We start from the raw sequence: 14481 nt of genomic DNA, 5'->3' as shown, positions 1-14481 counted from the left end.
AAACAATACAAACAAATTAAACAGAAAACAAAATCAACCCATAGTCATCTCTAGCACAGCCATTAACAACTATTAGGATAAGCTCTACTCCACTCTTTGTTGCTCATGAGCGACCTATTAATAACGTCCGCAACTCCTCCTGCTTCTTGACTGTTGAAAATTCTTTTATTCTTTTCTATCCATGTGTGCCAAATGATAGTAAAGAACCCAATTAGCCACCTATTACACTCTTCTTTCCTTACAGTTATCGCTGTCCAGCTTTCAAAGTGTTACTTAATTGTTTCTAGGATAGTCCACAATTTACCATAGTCAAACAACCAGGCACACCACACCTGCCAAGTATACTGACACCAAAAAAAACAAGTGGTGAAAGTCCTCAACATCCTCTTTACATAAAACACACACGCTATCATGGTGATCAATAATGCCTAACCTATATAATCTATCCTTAGTATTGACTCTACCAATTAATATAAACCAGGCAAATAACTCAATTTGTGGAGGTACTAAACCTCTCTAAATGGAACTAGTGAAACTATAACTCGTAATGTCTTCTGGAAGTGTTTCTGTCTGCAAAACCTGCAAAAAGAAGTTAGTAGAATAAACGCCTAATTTATCAAATTTTCACACCAATCGGTCCTCTCTCTCAGTTGTTAATCTGACTGATTGTAGAACTTCAAGAAGTTGATTAACTAGTTCTAACTCTCAATGGAATAGCTCCCTTCTCCATTAAAAATTTCAAATCCATTTTAACCCATCCAGAATCTACAGTCTCCTACAATAGATTCGTTCTGATTTAAAATCGAAAAAAGCCTTGAAAAAATGTCCTTCAACACACCAAAAAATAATTAATTGTCCGGCCTCCCAATATTGGACTCATTTACCATTATCCATCTTCAGAAACAACCCCTGAATAATTTTCCCTTTTCCCTCTTATTTTTTAATCTATAAATGAAAAATATCCTTTCAAAACCCTCCTCTAACAAGTATAAATTGATGACACAGCAAGACATTAGATTTAGATTATTAAGTCGTTATTAGCTCTTATATAATTACAAGAAAAAAGGTCTATGACCACGCTTTTTTCTTGCCACGCTTGAAAAGTATGGCCAAAAGTAGTCAATGACCACACTTTTATGAGGGTGGCAATAGATTAGAGATTTGGCCACTTTTTTTCTTACTACACTTAAAAAGCGTGGCGAAAGGGGTTTACGGCCACATTTTTATGAGGGTAACAATTGATTGGAGATTTGGCCATGCTTTTTTTGTCATGCTTAAAAAAGCGTAGCCATAGAGAGAAACAGACACGCTTTTAAAGCGTAACGATAGATTTTTGTTATAGTGACATTTTAAAAGCGTAACCGTTTCCTACAACTCTTTTGGCACACTTCAAAAGCGTGGCCAAAAGATTAATTTTTTTAAAAAAGTTATACTTAGTGAATTACATTACACACCCTTTTTGAGACTATTAAAACTCTTCCAACCCTTTGTATTCACCCTAAAGAAAAAGGCCATTCCAAAGAACATCGCCGGCACTCCCTGTTCTGGCACACTAACCTTACCCCTTTTTTAATTCACAAACCCTAACGTAACACCCACCACACTCCCGCCCCCTCCCCTTTCCCTCACAACAGCGCCGCAGCCCCACTCCCCCTGTTCCCCTCTCCAGCGCACACAACACAATACACACACACACCACCTCACCCACGCGGAAGAGGAGAGCTCGAGGAAGGAGACGCTGCCTTGTTGCCAGCTCCGTCGAAGACCATCCCGCCGCCGCTGTCGAGTCAAACCCAAGAGAGAGTGTGTGCGACGATGAGAGAGGAGAAGCCGTCACCAAACGCGTCGCCACCGCTGGAGGAGCTTCGCTCATCGCCGTCGCCGAGGAGGGGAAAGAGGAGCTGCTTCCATCGCGCCAGTCACCGTCGTGCTTCCTGGTTGCCGATGAGGGAGCCGCGAGAACCGTTGCCGTCGCGGAGGAGGGGGACGTGTGAGAGGGAGCCGTCAGTGTGGTCGCCGTCGCAGCTGTTGAGTAAATCTTCGTGCTTTTTCAGTAAATCTTCGATCGTCATTTCATCATTTATTTTGAATATTACAATGAATCTGTGCTTTTAATTGTTGTTACTCTTTTCCAATTGATTTTAGGAAATCGAAGTTTTATGGATTTGACAAGGAACGGAACTGGTGGAAGGAGAGAATCACGGGTACCGTCAAGTTCCCGAAGAACAAGGTTACTAGCAAGGTTTGGCTTCTCATCTGAACAAAATTCATTTGTGCTTCCCTAGTTCTCTGATTCTTCAGTTCGTAAGTAGTTAGAGAAGTTTAAATGATAGTTGTTTGAGCCTCATATAATAATGTCGCGTGGTTCTTTTGCTGTCATTATAGTAGTTAAATCTAAGAAGGTTAATTGGTTCATTTGTGGAACTAAGTTTTCTTCTTTTTTTTGTGTTTATGCAGCACAAAATTATTGCTGAGTGTGGTTCTTTAGCTATAAGCACTCCAAATCATTGAAAAATGTAATTCATAGAGCTTCAAAAGCTTGAGGAGTATTGCATGAACCAGAAATCCATTGATTCGATGGTACCTATATATATAACTCTCTTATTAATGCTTTTACTTTGTTTAATTTTCTTCAGCACTGCTTGGTTCATCTGCGTTTGACCTAATGAGTTCTTTTACTTGCATGAACTAATTGAAATCTCAAAATTGAGTTGCTTGATTTGTAGTACTAAGTTTGATGAGAAGAAAAATGAGTTGATACTTATTTAATTTTTATCATTTTATTTATTTAACACCATGTTTAATTTTTATTTGATTATTATTATTATTCATAGTACAAGGTTTTCCATTGGAGTAGCTTGTAATCCTTCTTGGCCTGCTGACCGTCTCGTGATCCAAGTCCTAGATGATTCTACGAAACCCGTGGTTAAGGTGCATATGTTTTAATTGTGCAGTGAGCGATTAAGAAGTGGAATTAATTAATTTGTTTTGTTTGTGTTTATTTGTAGCAAATGGTGGAAATGGAATGTCAGAGATGGGCGAGCAAAGGGATAAACATAACGCACCAAATAAGAGAGAACAGAACGGGGTACAAAGTGGGTGCATTAAACACAATTTGATCATCTAGACACAGGCATCCTGCAAAGGCACACACTTGCTCTCACACTCATGCACTCATGGAAATAATTTCTATCAGTTTGTGCTCAATAACACTGCTATTTTTAATTATAATTGTAGTTATACTCAACATGCTTTATTGTTGTTGTTTACTTCTTGTTAGCGAGATAAATTTTACCATGAAAGCACTATCAGAAACTTACTGATCAATTTTACTCCTTTGTCCATGATATGCATTTCGTGACAATTTTCATTTGTAAGGTTATATAACCTATGGCCATATCATAGTTGCTTGTTATTTTCCTATGCATTTTGACCATAACCTAATTAGTCCTGGTAGCAAATTGAATTTAAAGTTGGACTTCATGCTGGAATCTGATTAGCATCACTTGAAAGGAAAAGAACAGAATGCAAGGCACTCTTTTTTTTATGGATTTAAGCATCCATCACTCTAACATATGTTTTTAGTTTGTCACATTAAAATATTGGTCTTCTATTATGCTGTTTGTTATTCCCTTTAAGGTATTCACAGACATATTTTAGTTTGTAAATCCACTTCACATTGCATATGCATCATTTTGGCCGTTTCAATCATTAGCTTGACTTATTTACAAGCAACTTTTAGTATTATTATTATTGAATGGTAACCTTTCGATGGCTTGAAGTGTCGCTTACAACTGTTCTACTGTGTCTACGGAGTAATTATTTATTTTATCCACCATCACCTAACCCCACTCCCTAACTATAATTAAATCGCACTACTACTACTACATCTATAACTTAATTATTATCAAATCCAATGTTGTGTAACGTATTGATGCCTTTCTTGTTTGGATTGCAACTTTGGGAGTGATTCTATTTTTGTCTCTAAGGACATTTAGAAGTTCAAGCAATTCTACATTTGGGAATTTTATGATCTGATGAAGATGAAAAGATCTTTTGTTTTGCAATTTTTTATATTTGTTTGTCATAGGTTACTTTGTTGAGCTGCATTGGCTTTTGATATGATGCTACTGATTAAAGTTTTACTTTACCTTACACCACGTATAAGTATAACAAAGAGAAGGCGAGCAGGTCAATGTACTATTCCAGTTTTGCCTTAAGAAGTTGTTAGGGACGTATTAACTGAAACAATCTTATGAAATTTTACTAACAACAAGTTCAAAATGGGTCTACTAATTTTCATTAAATGTTATGTGCTGTCTGAATTTATGTTTTATTGTTGAAAATCTGGTGACCATTATTATATCTAGCTTTGTGAAACTTTCTGGTTTTAAATTGTAATTCCTTTGTAGGTTTGAGTATAATGCAGCAGTTGGATATTTCTGGTGGCCATTTTTTCCTGGGACGGGAAAATTACATCTCAAAATTAATGAGAAATATATGCATGATTTCTTTAGGGATTTATTTATGAGTTGAATTATGTGCTTGATTTATGCTTACTGATTTTAGATTATGTTTGTTGTCTTAATTCTTATGATCTGCCGCATTGATTTCTGGCTACCACATGTGATAATGGTGTTTTAGATTGAAATATTAATTGGGAGTTGGGAAGACTGCATATTTTGATGAGCTGATGGCTGCTGCGGCTACCGAAGGTGGCGAAAATGGAGACGTCGAAGAAAACAGTGCATGAGGGTTATGGAAATTACTTGTGAATCGGGTGACGACATTTTGTACTATTTAAAGAGTTTCATTTTTGTTGTTGTATAGTTGGTAGAGGACAAGCATAGAATTCATTATATATAATGTAACTTGCAATTTGAAACTCTTAAATTCCTTCAGTTCTTTTATCCGTATAAAGAGTGCCCTAGTGTTTTCTTTCTCGGTGGGACTAATATATGGAGATGATGCATTGGCCATTTGATTATTTATATGCTATTATGCTCAGGTTGAGAAGCTTGTTGAGAAATTAGAGTTTTGAACTCAAAATTTATTTTGTATTTGAGTATTAATGTATAGAACAATTAGAGCAAAAATTATGTCACTAATTATTGTTTGATTTGTCTTGTAATAAAATTGTATACTATATTTATAGGTTTGGTAATAAAAAAGGACTGAAAATTTATATCGTACAGCGATGAAGGTAAAGTTAGAAAATAAAAACTTTTTTTAATTTGATAAGGCTATTGCCATGTTTTTAAAGCGTGGCCGTATCTCTAGCTATCGCCACGCTTTGAAAGCGTGGTTGTATATCTCACTATTGCCACGCTTTCAAAACGTGGCCATATATCTCGCTATCACCACGCCTTCAAAGTGTTGCCATATCTTGCTTTATTGGTACGCTTTAAAAATGTGGCCATATCTTCCACATACGGCCACGTTTTTAAGCGTGGCAATATGTAAACAGCGTGGCAAAAAAAAGGGTGACGATAGGTCACCAAAAACGTGGCGATAGAGCAACCGCCACGCTAACAGTTGTGACCTTTTTAAAAGCGTGGCAATAGCTTAACTTTTTTGGCGCATGAGATCTTCCGTCTTCAAAAATTTTAGTCTGTAGTAGGGACAATATATATATATATATATGTTAAGTAAATCTCAAATAATTAATTTGATATATAAAAATAGTAAATAATACAATATGATTAAAAATTTTATTTATAATTATTTTTTCCGCTTTTTACATTATTAGAGTATTAAATAATCATTTTAATACTATTATTTATACAAGACCAACTATTCGCAGAAGCTTTTTTAAAACAAACAAAGACTCTATGTTTGAATCTCATTTAGTCGTAAGTAAAAAAAATCTTTTTAATTTTATTACATTTAGCATTTTTTTAAATAAAAATAAAAATACTAAAAGAATAATTTTTTAAAAAAAATAAAATCTCATCTTTTTCAAATATTTTTTAGTTAAAAAAGATGTTTTAATATAATAAATAAATTAAAAAGTATTTTTATAATGTATTAAAATATAATTAATAAATAAATAAAATATTTTTATATAAAATATCTAAATATTAAATTATTTTTATTTTTTTATATTTTAAAAAAATCGTCTTAAAAAAACTCTTTTGTAGCTCACCCTTATTTATTTATTTGGATATTTTTTGGGAGAGCACAGCCCAAAATATTAGTAAGGGAATAGCATAGATTTATTCTTAATATCTTCATAATCTCCCTTATGATTCTTTATTTGGAGTTGTTCACCGAACCATCAATTATATATATTTCCTTTATTGGAACCTTAGTTTATACCTAAACCGACGTGCGATACATATGATGGCGCACTTACTAATAATCTGAGCATACCGAATCTTAATTAAAATTAGATGAGTGTTAGATAGACAATGACTATCTTAAATAATATGAATAATAGGTTTAAAAAATGAGTCCAATTACACTAATAACTCAGTTTACTCCCCCTTCCCTTCACCCAAATCCTAATTTTAATCATCCTAATTACTAACATCATAATCATCTCACTCACTCCCCTCTTTTTTGACCTAGCAGTAAAAACCTTTTTCCTACTCCCAATTAAAACGGCGTTCAAAAAGAAGACCCCTCACAACCGGCGGTCCGCCTGTCCTGGTTGCGGTTGTCCAGCCTGACGTTCGCCGCTCCGGAGCGACTCCATTGTGTAAACGAGCAACGGCCGTGGTAGCCCCCCGTCCCTGTCGCGTGGACCTCGCCCGGCCGCAACCCGCGTCGTCTTCTAACGGCCAGCTCCCGAGCTAGAAGTCCCGGCCTGTTCGTGGCGCCTGTGGTCTTCCGACGACAAACCAGGGCAACCGTTATGTCTGCATGTTCGCCCACATTGAAGGTAACTCCACGACTATAGCTCTTCCTTGACGGATTAGATGTTCATATTATTTTTACTTAAAGTATGATTTGTTTATGCAATTTAAAAGGGATGGTTACTTCACTATGTAAATAGATGGTAGAAATTTTTACGAAGAATGTGAAATTTGTTTGAGACCTAGGACCTAATATCTGGCTTCTGTTATGTAATCAAATTTTTGGGTAACATGTGAAAACTCATTCAGTTTTACTGTAGAGTATGTTTGATTTTTTATAAATATTGTTTAAGTTATTTGATATGTTTTACTTTCAGAATAATTTGCAAGTCGAATTCTAAAGTTACAAAACCTTCGTGTATTAAAGTTTTTGGGGCTATTTGATACATTTTTAATCACAGTTAATAGTGTAATAAATATTTTCTACACATGATTACTATCTTATTTTGGTACTTGGTTGACCATGGATGGTCAATTTTGAATAAGAGCAGGATAAATTTGGATAACTATATTTATAGTTGGTTTCTAGATAATTCATTAACATTCAATATCTAGTATCACATATACATATATTTCTTTTATACCGTAAATCAATTGTTCGTGTATTCAATTGGATTCGAGAAGCATTATTTGAAACCTTTCAAAAGAATTTAAAAAAAAAAGAAAGAGTTGCCCGATGAGATGATCATTCTGAATACCGAATTAATTAATATTAATCCATGATAAAATAAATATTAATTGTTTAATTTTTCGAGTTCAAAATAGATTTCAATAAAATGTCAAATGGAATTTTTTTAATTTTATTTTAGTTATGAAATCGGTTTGAGTTGATTATTAATATTTCGCCAGTCCTAATTTTATGTATTTGTATTTCATTTGAGTTCATTTGAAATGATATCTGTTACGGATGTTTGGATTTGTGTTGAAGTAACTATGGAAGACAAGTTATGATGGAGGAAAAAATTTTGGGTCTATGGTTCTAGAATTCGATAGGCAATTATTTGCTTGTGTTCTTCTAACGTTACAAAACCTGCCTGTATATAAAGTTTTTGAACTGGTTTGGGCTTATTTGATACCTTAAAAACTAGTTTGGACTTATTTGATACCTTTTTAATAATAGTTAATAGTGTAATATACATTTTTTACCCATGATTACTATCTTATTTTGTTACTTGGTTGACCATGGATGTTTTATTTTGAATAAAATATATTAAGATCAGATGATCATTCTGAATACAAAATTAATTAACATTAATCCATGATAAGGTAAATGTTAGTTATTTAATTTCTTATGTTTGGAATATATTTCAAGAAAATGAGAAAGGGCCATTTTTAATTTTATTTTAGGTATGAAATCGGTTTGAGTTGATTAACAATATTTCAACAGTCTTAATTTTTATGTATTTGTATTTCATTTGAGTTAATTTGAAATGATATTTGTTAGGGTTGTTTGGTTTTGTAAGACACTTTGATGAAATTCTGAGACGGACTTTTGTGTTGAAGTAACTCATGACGTATTACTTCGGTTCTGAATTTTATGGAAGACTAATTATAATGGCAAAAAAATTTTGTGTATATGATTCTGAAATTCAGTTTGTCTTATTCATTTGTGTTTTTTCATCACCATCACAATGAAAATACCATACAGAAATGCTTCGGGCAATGAGAATGGAGATTACGGAGGATATTATCATGGGAGCACACAATGGATCAATTGAACATGTGCGAATTTTGTTGGACTAAAATGAAAAACGTGTATGCCACAACCCTCCAAAAAACAAGAAAAAGGAGGTTAAATCACCTTTCACAACACTAAGCACTAAGACATTGATGAACTTGTAAGGAAGAACCGGAATCAGAGAAAGCAATAGATGTACCTAGAGCTTGTTTAAAAAGTATCAGAAGCTACTTTTTTTTTTTACTTTTAAATTATGAAAAGTCACAATAAAAAAACTAGAAAACAGCAACAAAATATACATTGACACACATTTCATATTTATTTTTTATTTTCACCTACCATATTATGCACAATAAAACAACAAATACTAACTACACAATAATTTCTTTTGCATTGCCATCAAGATTATTGTGAATTAAAATTTTAATATCCATTCTCTTGTGTAAAAAATTATATTTTTTGAGTTATTTATCCCAACACTACAATTTTAAAATAAGTACTTTTATAACTAAAAATCAACACAAAATAACTTATTTATAAGTTACTATTAATAAAAGTCCTTCTACTTTAAACTCTTTTTCCAAAAGAACTTATTTAAGTTGTTAACCCAAATTGGACCTTAGTCTTTAAGATCACAAATAAATTTTTCACATTGTTTACTCGTGGTGGAGTTTTGTTACAATAGAAAGGATAAATTTTCATGGTGAATAATATTTTTAGTTCTCTAACTACTTTGATTCTGTTTCAAGATATTAGTGAAGCGTAAAAGTTATTAGTTAAGAATAACCATCTGGGTACGACTAAAAATAACCATTTGCTATCCTATTGAATCGAACATCTATATTAAAATACTTGCAACTGATCACACACACTACATCCATACGGCCATACTATTCTGAATAACCATCTGGGTACCAATAGAAATAAACATTCACTAGTCTATTGAATCGAACATCCAAATTAAAATACTTGTAACTGATCACATACAATACACTATGACTATTCAAAATAACCATCTGGTCACCATTAGAAATAACCATCCGTTATCCTATTGAATCGAACATCCAATTTAAATTACTTTCAACGAATCATACACACTGCACCCAGATTATTCGAAATAACCATCTGGGTAACAAAAGAAATAACCATTCGCTTTCCTATTAAATCAAACATCCAGTTTATAATACTTTTAACGAATCACACACACTACACCCAAACTATTCAAAATAACCATTTGGGTAACAATGGAAATAAATATCCGCTATCCTATTAAATCGAATATCCAGTTTAATATAATTGTAACTAATTATACACACCGTACCAAGGCCATTACAAAATAACCATTTGGGTACCAATAGAAATAACTATCCGCTACGCTATTGAATCGAAACCGACTTTCTTTGCATATGTTGCATAAACATCCTAAGCCAGCTTCAAATGCTCAAACCGCATCCCAACTTTTGGTATTTCGTCTTCGGTAAGGCAACTATGATCATGTAACTACGAATCAAACGGACATCATTCGATGAATATGAGAATTAATGGTCGATTCAAATATGCGGTTCACAAAAAAACAACAATATACTAGAGAACAAACCTCATCAACAAGATCTGTGTCATCACTTCCAGTAATGTGCATACATTCTATTACCTATAATCAAACATACACAAACAAACAAACTAATTAGATACCGTACTATTAAACAAGTCTCAACTAAAAAGATTTTATTAATACTTTTTCCAAAAATATCATTAAAAATTTATTACTATACATAACTTACAAGAAATAATAACAATGAAAAGTGTACTCATAAAAAATCTCACCTAATTAGTTAGGTTTATATTAAGTATTTATATAGCATGCATGAATCTGCCACAATTGAATCGCACCTACACAACCTAAAACCAAGTCAATTTTTATGCTTTGAAAAGTCAAAAAGCTCATTATTTCTTCGTGGTTGTGAATGATACACTCCCATTCTCCATTTTTGTTTCTTCAATTCCTTCCTTGCCAATCCTCTCTTATTTCTTCTTCTTCTTATTTGTTTATTAATTAATTTATTTTTTTATAGTAGTAATCAGTGTTGTATATATTGTAAACTTGCTAATTGAAATTTTGGGACCTTTGAGTACTATATTGTATGTTATGCACAACTGTACATATATTTTCTAGCAATATTATATAACGTAGAAAAATAAAAAAGAATGCAAAAGCAAAAAACACATTTAGTGAGCATCCAAAATGAACAGCATCTCCACTTAGAGCATATATTTCCATCTATGAAGTGAGTTGTGACCAAATTTGTTTGTACATGCATGGCATGGAAGCATAAGGATGGGAATTTAATTAAAATACTCTAATGGCAACCACGTGGAATGTTTAAAACATACATGAATAGGTAGTTTCATTCAATTCACTTAACTAAACATGATATGCACTTCTTAAATTACACTAATCAAATGACCAAATTTAAAATTTTAAACCAATTTGGTGTTTAAACAAAACTAATAATCAAGTGCCTTGTCAAAACTCAATCTACACATCATTAAAAATAGCATAACATTACACAATTTTGAATTATAATGCCTAAAGATAACAAAACTTAAGACAAATACTGGCCAAATATAATAATTAAACAAAAAGTTTCACTCAGACATTTCATCGAGCATATGATGTGCACAATATGTAAACAGGGATTTTAAACTCAATTTAAGCACCAATCAATCCATAAAAATTAACCATCAAACATTTTAAAATCCAAAAAGTATCAATCCATTAATTTAGGCCTAATGTAAACACTAAAAACAGAATTAAAAATTAGTTAAAATAAATAAACGAAAGAACACGGGCAAGAGGAAGCATAGAACCTGCATTGGTGAAAGGGAAAGAATGGAAAGAGAGGGGTAGCAGACGCGATGTTGCAGCGGTACAGAGCTCAACCGTTGCTGGGTTGCGCTGGGGTTTCTTCCGAGAGTTGGGCTTTGCACAGAGAACAGGGGTAGCGTACAGAGGATTGAGGAGAAATGGAAAAAGAGGGAAGAAAAAGAGAAGAGAGGGAAGAGAGAGAGCGTAGGCGACGGTGGTCGCCAATGGTGATAGCGGTGGTGTCGGACGGAGGGTTGGGGCTGGGTTGAGAGTGCAGAAGAGAAAAGGGTCAAGCGAGAGGAAGATAAGATGAGAGGCTAGTTGCATAGTTTCAATTCACCAATGTGAAAACCTAATTTTTTTTAATTTGAAATATGATTATTATTAGAATTTAATTAATCAAACTATTAATTACATTTAGGATTAATTTACTTTTTTAACCCTATTGTTTACATTGTTTTAATGTTATTGTTCACTTATACTTTTCTTTAAAATTAACGTATGTTCCGTTCTCTACGTAATAATACATAAAATTATATAAAATTTTTATTAAAAAATTAAACAATATATATAATTATTATTATAAATATTTTATAATTAAAAATATTAAAAATAATTAATATTTAACTTAATTAATTTAAATTAATTAAATAATCATTTTATTTATTTGCTTAAATAAATATTAAAAATTTAAATTTAATCTTATTATACATCAATCTATTAACTAACAATAAATTTTTAATAAATAAAATATCAATATATAATAAATTAATCATCAATTTAACGAATTAATTAAAAAATATAACAAAAAAATAGTATTTAACAATGATATATTGCATTCACTTTCTTTAGTATAATATTAAAAATAAATTTTGTAAGTGATTAAATATCTTATATCTTATTCGACTATTTGAGTTTGAAGATAATAGCCAATGAGTTATAATTCAAATGGCATAGTCTCTTCCATACTCATTTAAGAGATCACAGATTTAAGTCTTTCTATCTTTGGTTAAAAAAAATATAGTGTATTCAACTTTGATCTTTATTTTTTTTACTCATTTTAATTAAAATTTTTAATTTTTTTAGACAAACAAGTAAATAATATTAAGATAATTCTAATTTTTGCTAAAAATAAATAGTTAAAGGCAAAAATAAACCACTTAAACATATCTACACAATTACATTTTAAGATTTAACATAAAAGTAAATTTAAAATATTTTAACAATAGGTCATATAATAAAAATAATTAATGAGGGCATGTATTATGAAATTACAAAATTTAGTGAGAAGATCGAGCATGTGCCTCCAGCCTCCTCTATGTGTGTTCGTATCTCAGCTTTCATTCCTACATCTTCTGTTCTGTGAGGGGTTAACTAGTCGAACTCTTTACTAGGGAGATGGAAAATTCCTTTGAACGCTGCAAACTGGTTGGTAGTACTGGTAGCTGTAAGGAATTCAATCGCTCAAATTAATCTAAATTCAAGAGGTATAGCGATTAGAGTTAGATGTCATATTTTGAGTGTGTTAAATTCTCTATCTATAATGTTTGGATAGATAAATTTAAAGAGGGTCTAAATAAATCTTACGAGATATTCACATAATCCTACACGAATATAAATCAGATTATATTTTTTAAGAACAGACATACTTCGAAAAATGGAATTTTTGGGCCAATTATAGCTTAAGCGAGCCTGAAAATTGGACGATAACAACATTCAATCACTAAATTAAACAATTACATAAATAATAGGGTTCTAATTTCTAACTAAAAATCCTAGTATAATTTAACAAATAATATAATATATATAGAGAGTATGTAACATAATGATAGTTGCATAATAATTAAATTGGTGTTAAATTTTTGAAAAATTATAAGAAACCAATTTTTCTATAGTCATCTTCAACTAACTTTTTTTCTTCCTAAAATACCAATATTTTTCTCTTCGTACTTGTCTTCGTCCACATACACTTATTAAGATATCACTTCAATTTCAAACACATCATTCAGCATGGCTTCTAATAAACTAGGACTAACTTTGAATGGTCTACTTTATTTTAGATATTCATTCTAATAAAATTTTGAGGTTTTTTTTATGTAATTTCACATGTTTATTTGAATGTCAATCTCAGTTAAAGGTAAAATTAAAAAAAAAATATTGGCAGATAAATAGTTTGTTCTTAATAATTAGATTCTAAATTAATATATTCATGATGTATTCAATGTATAAAAATGAGACACTTTTCTAAATGTATTACAATAAGTATAATCCTCTAATAGTTTATTATACATTTAATAAGTTGATGCCTATTTTATTTATAAGTGAATTGAGGACAACAAATAATTGAGTGAATGAAGCATTTTAGATATGCAAATATGATTTATATTCTTTAATTGAGAATTGACAATGGAAGTGGCGTACAAACAAAAAACTACTCCGTCACAAGAAATCATTTAATATTTAGTAAGAGGAGTATTAAGAATAGTAAATTTTGTAATTAGTAATTATTTATTATTAATATTTTTAATAATATAAAATTATATTTAATTTAATAAGATTATTAAAAAATAACAAATTTTATAATTTGTAATTATTTGTTATTAATATTTTTAATAATGTAAAATTACATTTAATAATATAAAAGTATTTTTTTTATTAAAAATTAGCCAAATTTTAATAAAATTATTTTAGACTTTCTCTATTTGATAATTCAGAGTTAAGACTTAAAGACTATGACCAAACTACGTACAGTAGTTCCTCCATGACTTTCACTAATAATGTATTTACGTTACGGAACCTAAACACCCCGTTTGAGAGCACCTATCTATAAATCCCTTAGCTTCATCCCCGAATTGCATCGTCAAGCTTTCACTCCCTAAACCATCTACTAGTACAAGAAGTCAACAATGTCCACCTCCTTCTCCAACTTGTCTGAGCTCGTAACCGCCGTTAAGGCCGCCACCGATGCAATTCTCACCACCGAACCCAAAGAGGTCAAACGCATCCGCACCGGCGGCCTTCCCGTCGGTACAAACAACCAGTACTTCACCACCTGGGATTTCGTCAACGGCATGATCCGC

At 31.7% G+C, this 14481-nt stretch overlaps 1 protein-coding gene across 6 annotated transcripts; it reads left to right on the top strand.

The window, feature by feature from the left end:
* Positions 1-1476: 1476 nt before the first annotated feature.
* LOC112707306 (uncharacterized) lies at positions 1477-4942 on the top strand. 6 transcript variants are annotated; one of them, XR_011865022.1, is made up of 6 exons: positions 1477-2032; positions 2146-2242; positions 2458-2580; positions 2835-2931; positions 3009-3146; positions 4645-4942. XR_011865022.1 is itself a non-coding variant. In XM_072201707.1 (6 exons), exons 1-3 carry the CDS (start codon positions 1816-1818, stop codon positions 2509-2511), a joined length of 363 nt encoding a protein of 120 aa, XP_072057808.1. In that variant the 5' UTR covers positions 1499-1815; the 3' UTR covers positions 2512-2580; positions 2835-2931; positions 3009-3146; positions 4645-4942. The 6 variants fall into 6 exon arrangements, 2 of the variants coding, with proteins under 2 accessions (XP_072057808.1, XP_072057809.1); XR_003156032.3 differs by having other exon boundaries at positions 3009-3195; XR_003156031.3 differs by having other exon boundaries at positions 1498-2053; positions 3009-3195.
* The last annotated feature ends 9539 nt before the right edge of the window (positions 4943-14481 follow it).

Source organism: Arachis hypogaea, chromosome 8 (genome assembly GCF_003086295.3).
Source record: "Arachis hypogaea cultivar Tifrunner chromosome 8, arahy.Tifrunner.gnm2.J5K5, whole genome shotgun sequence".
In the NCBI taxonomy this organism is placed as follows: Eukaryota; Viridiplantae; Streptophyta; class Magnoliopsida; order Fabales; family Fabaceae; genus Arachis; species Arachis hypogaea.
This window is presented reverse-complemented; position numbering and strand designations above follow the sequence as displayed.

Bases quoted from the DNA above. Each gene is read 5' to 3' on its own strand.
- LOC112707306 (XM_072201707.1), top strand. From the start codon at position 1,816: ATGAGAGAGGAGAAGCCGTCACCAAACGCGTCGCCACCGCTGGAGGAG. The intron at 2,028-2,145 runs GTTGAGTAAATC...AATTGATTTTAG, and splicing joins GTGTGGTCGCCGTCGCAGCT to GAAATCGAAGTTTTATGGAT. The intron at 2,243-2,457 runs GTTTGGCTTCTC...GTGTTTATGCAG, and splicing joins AGAACAAGGTTACTAGCAAG to CACAAAATTATTGCTGAGTG.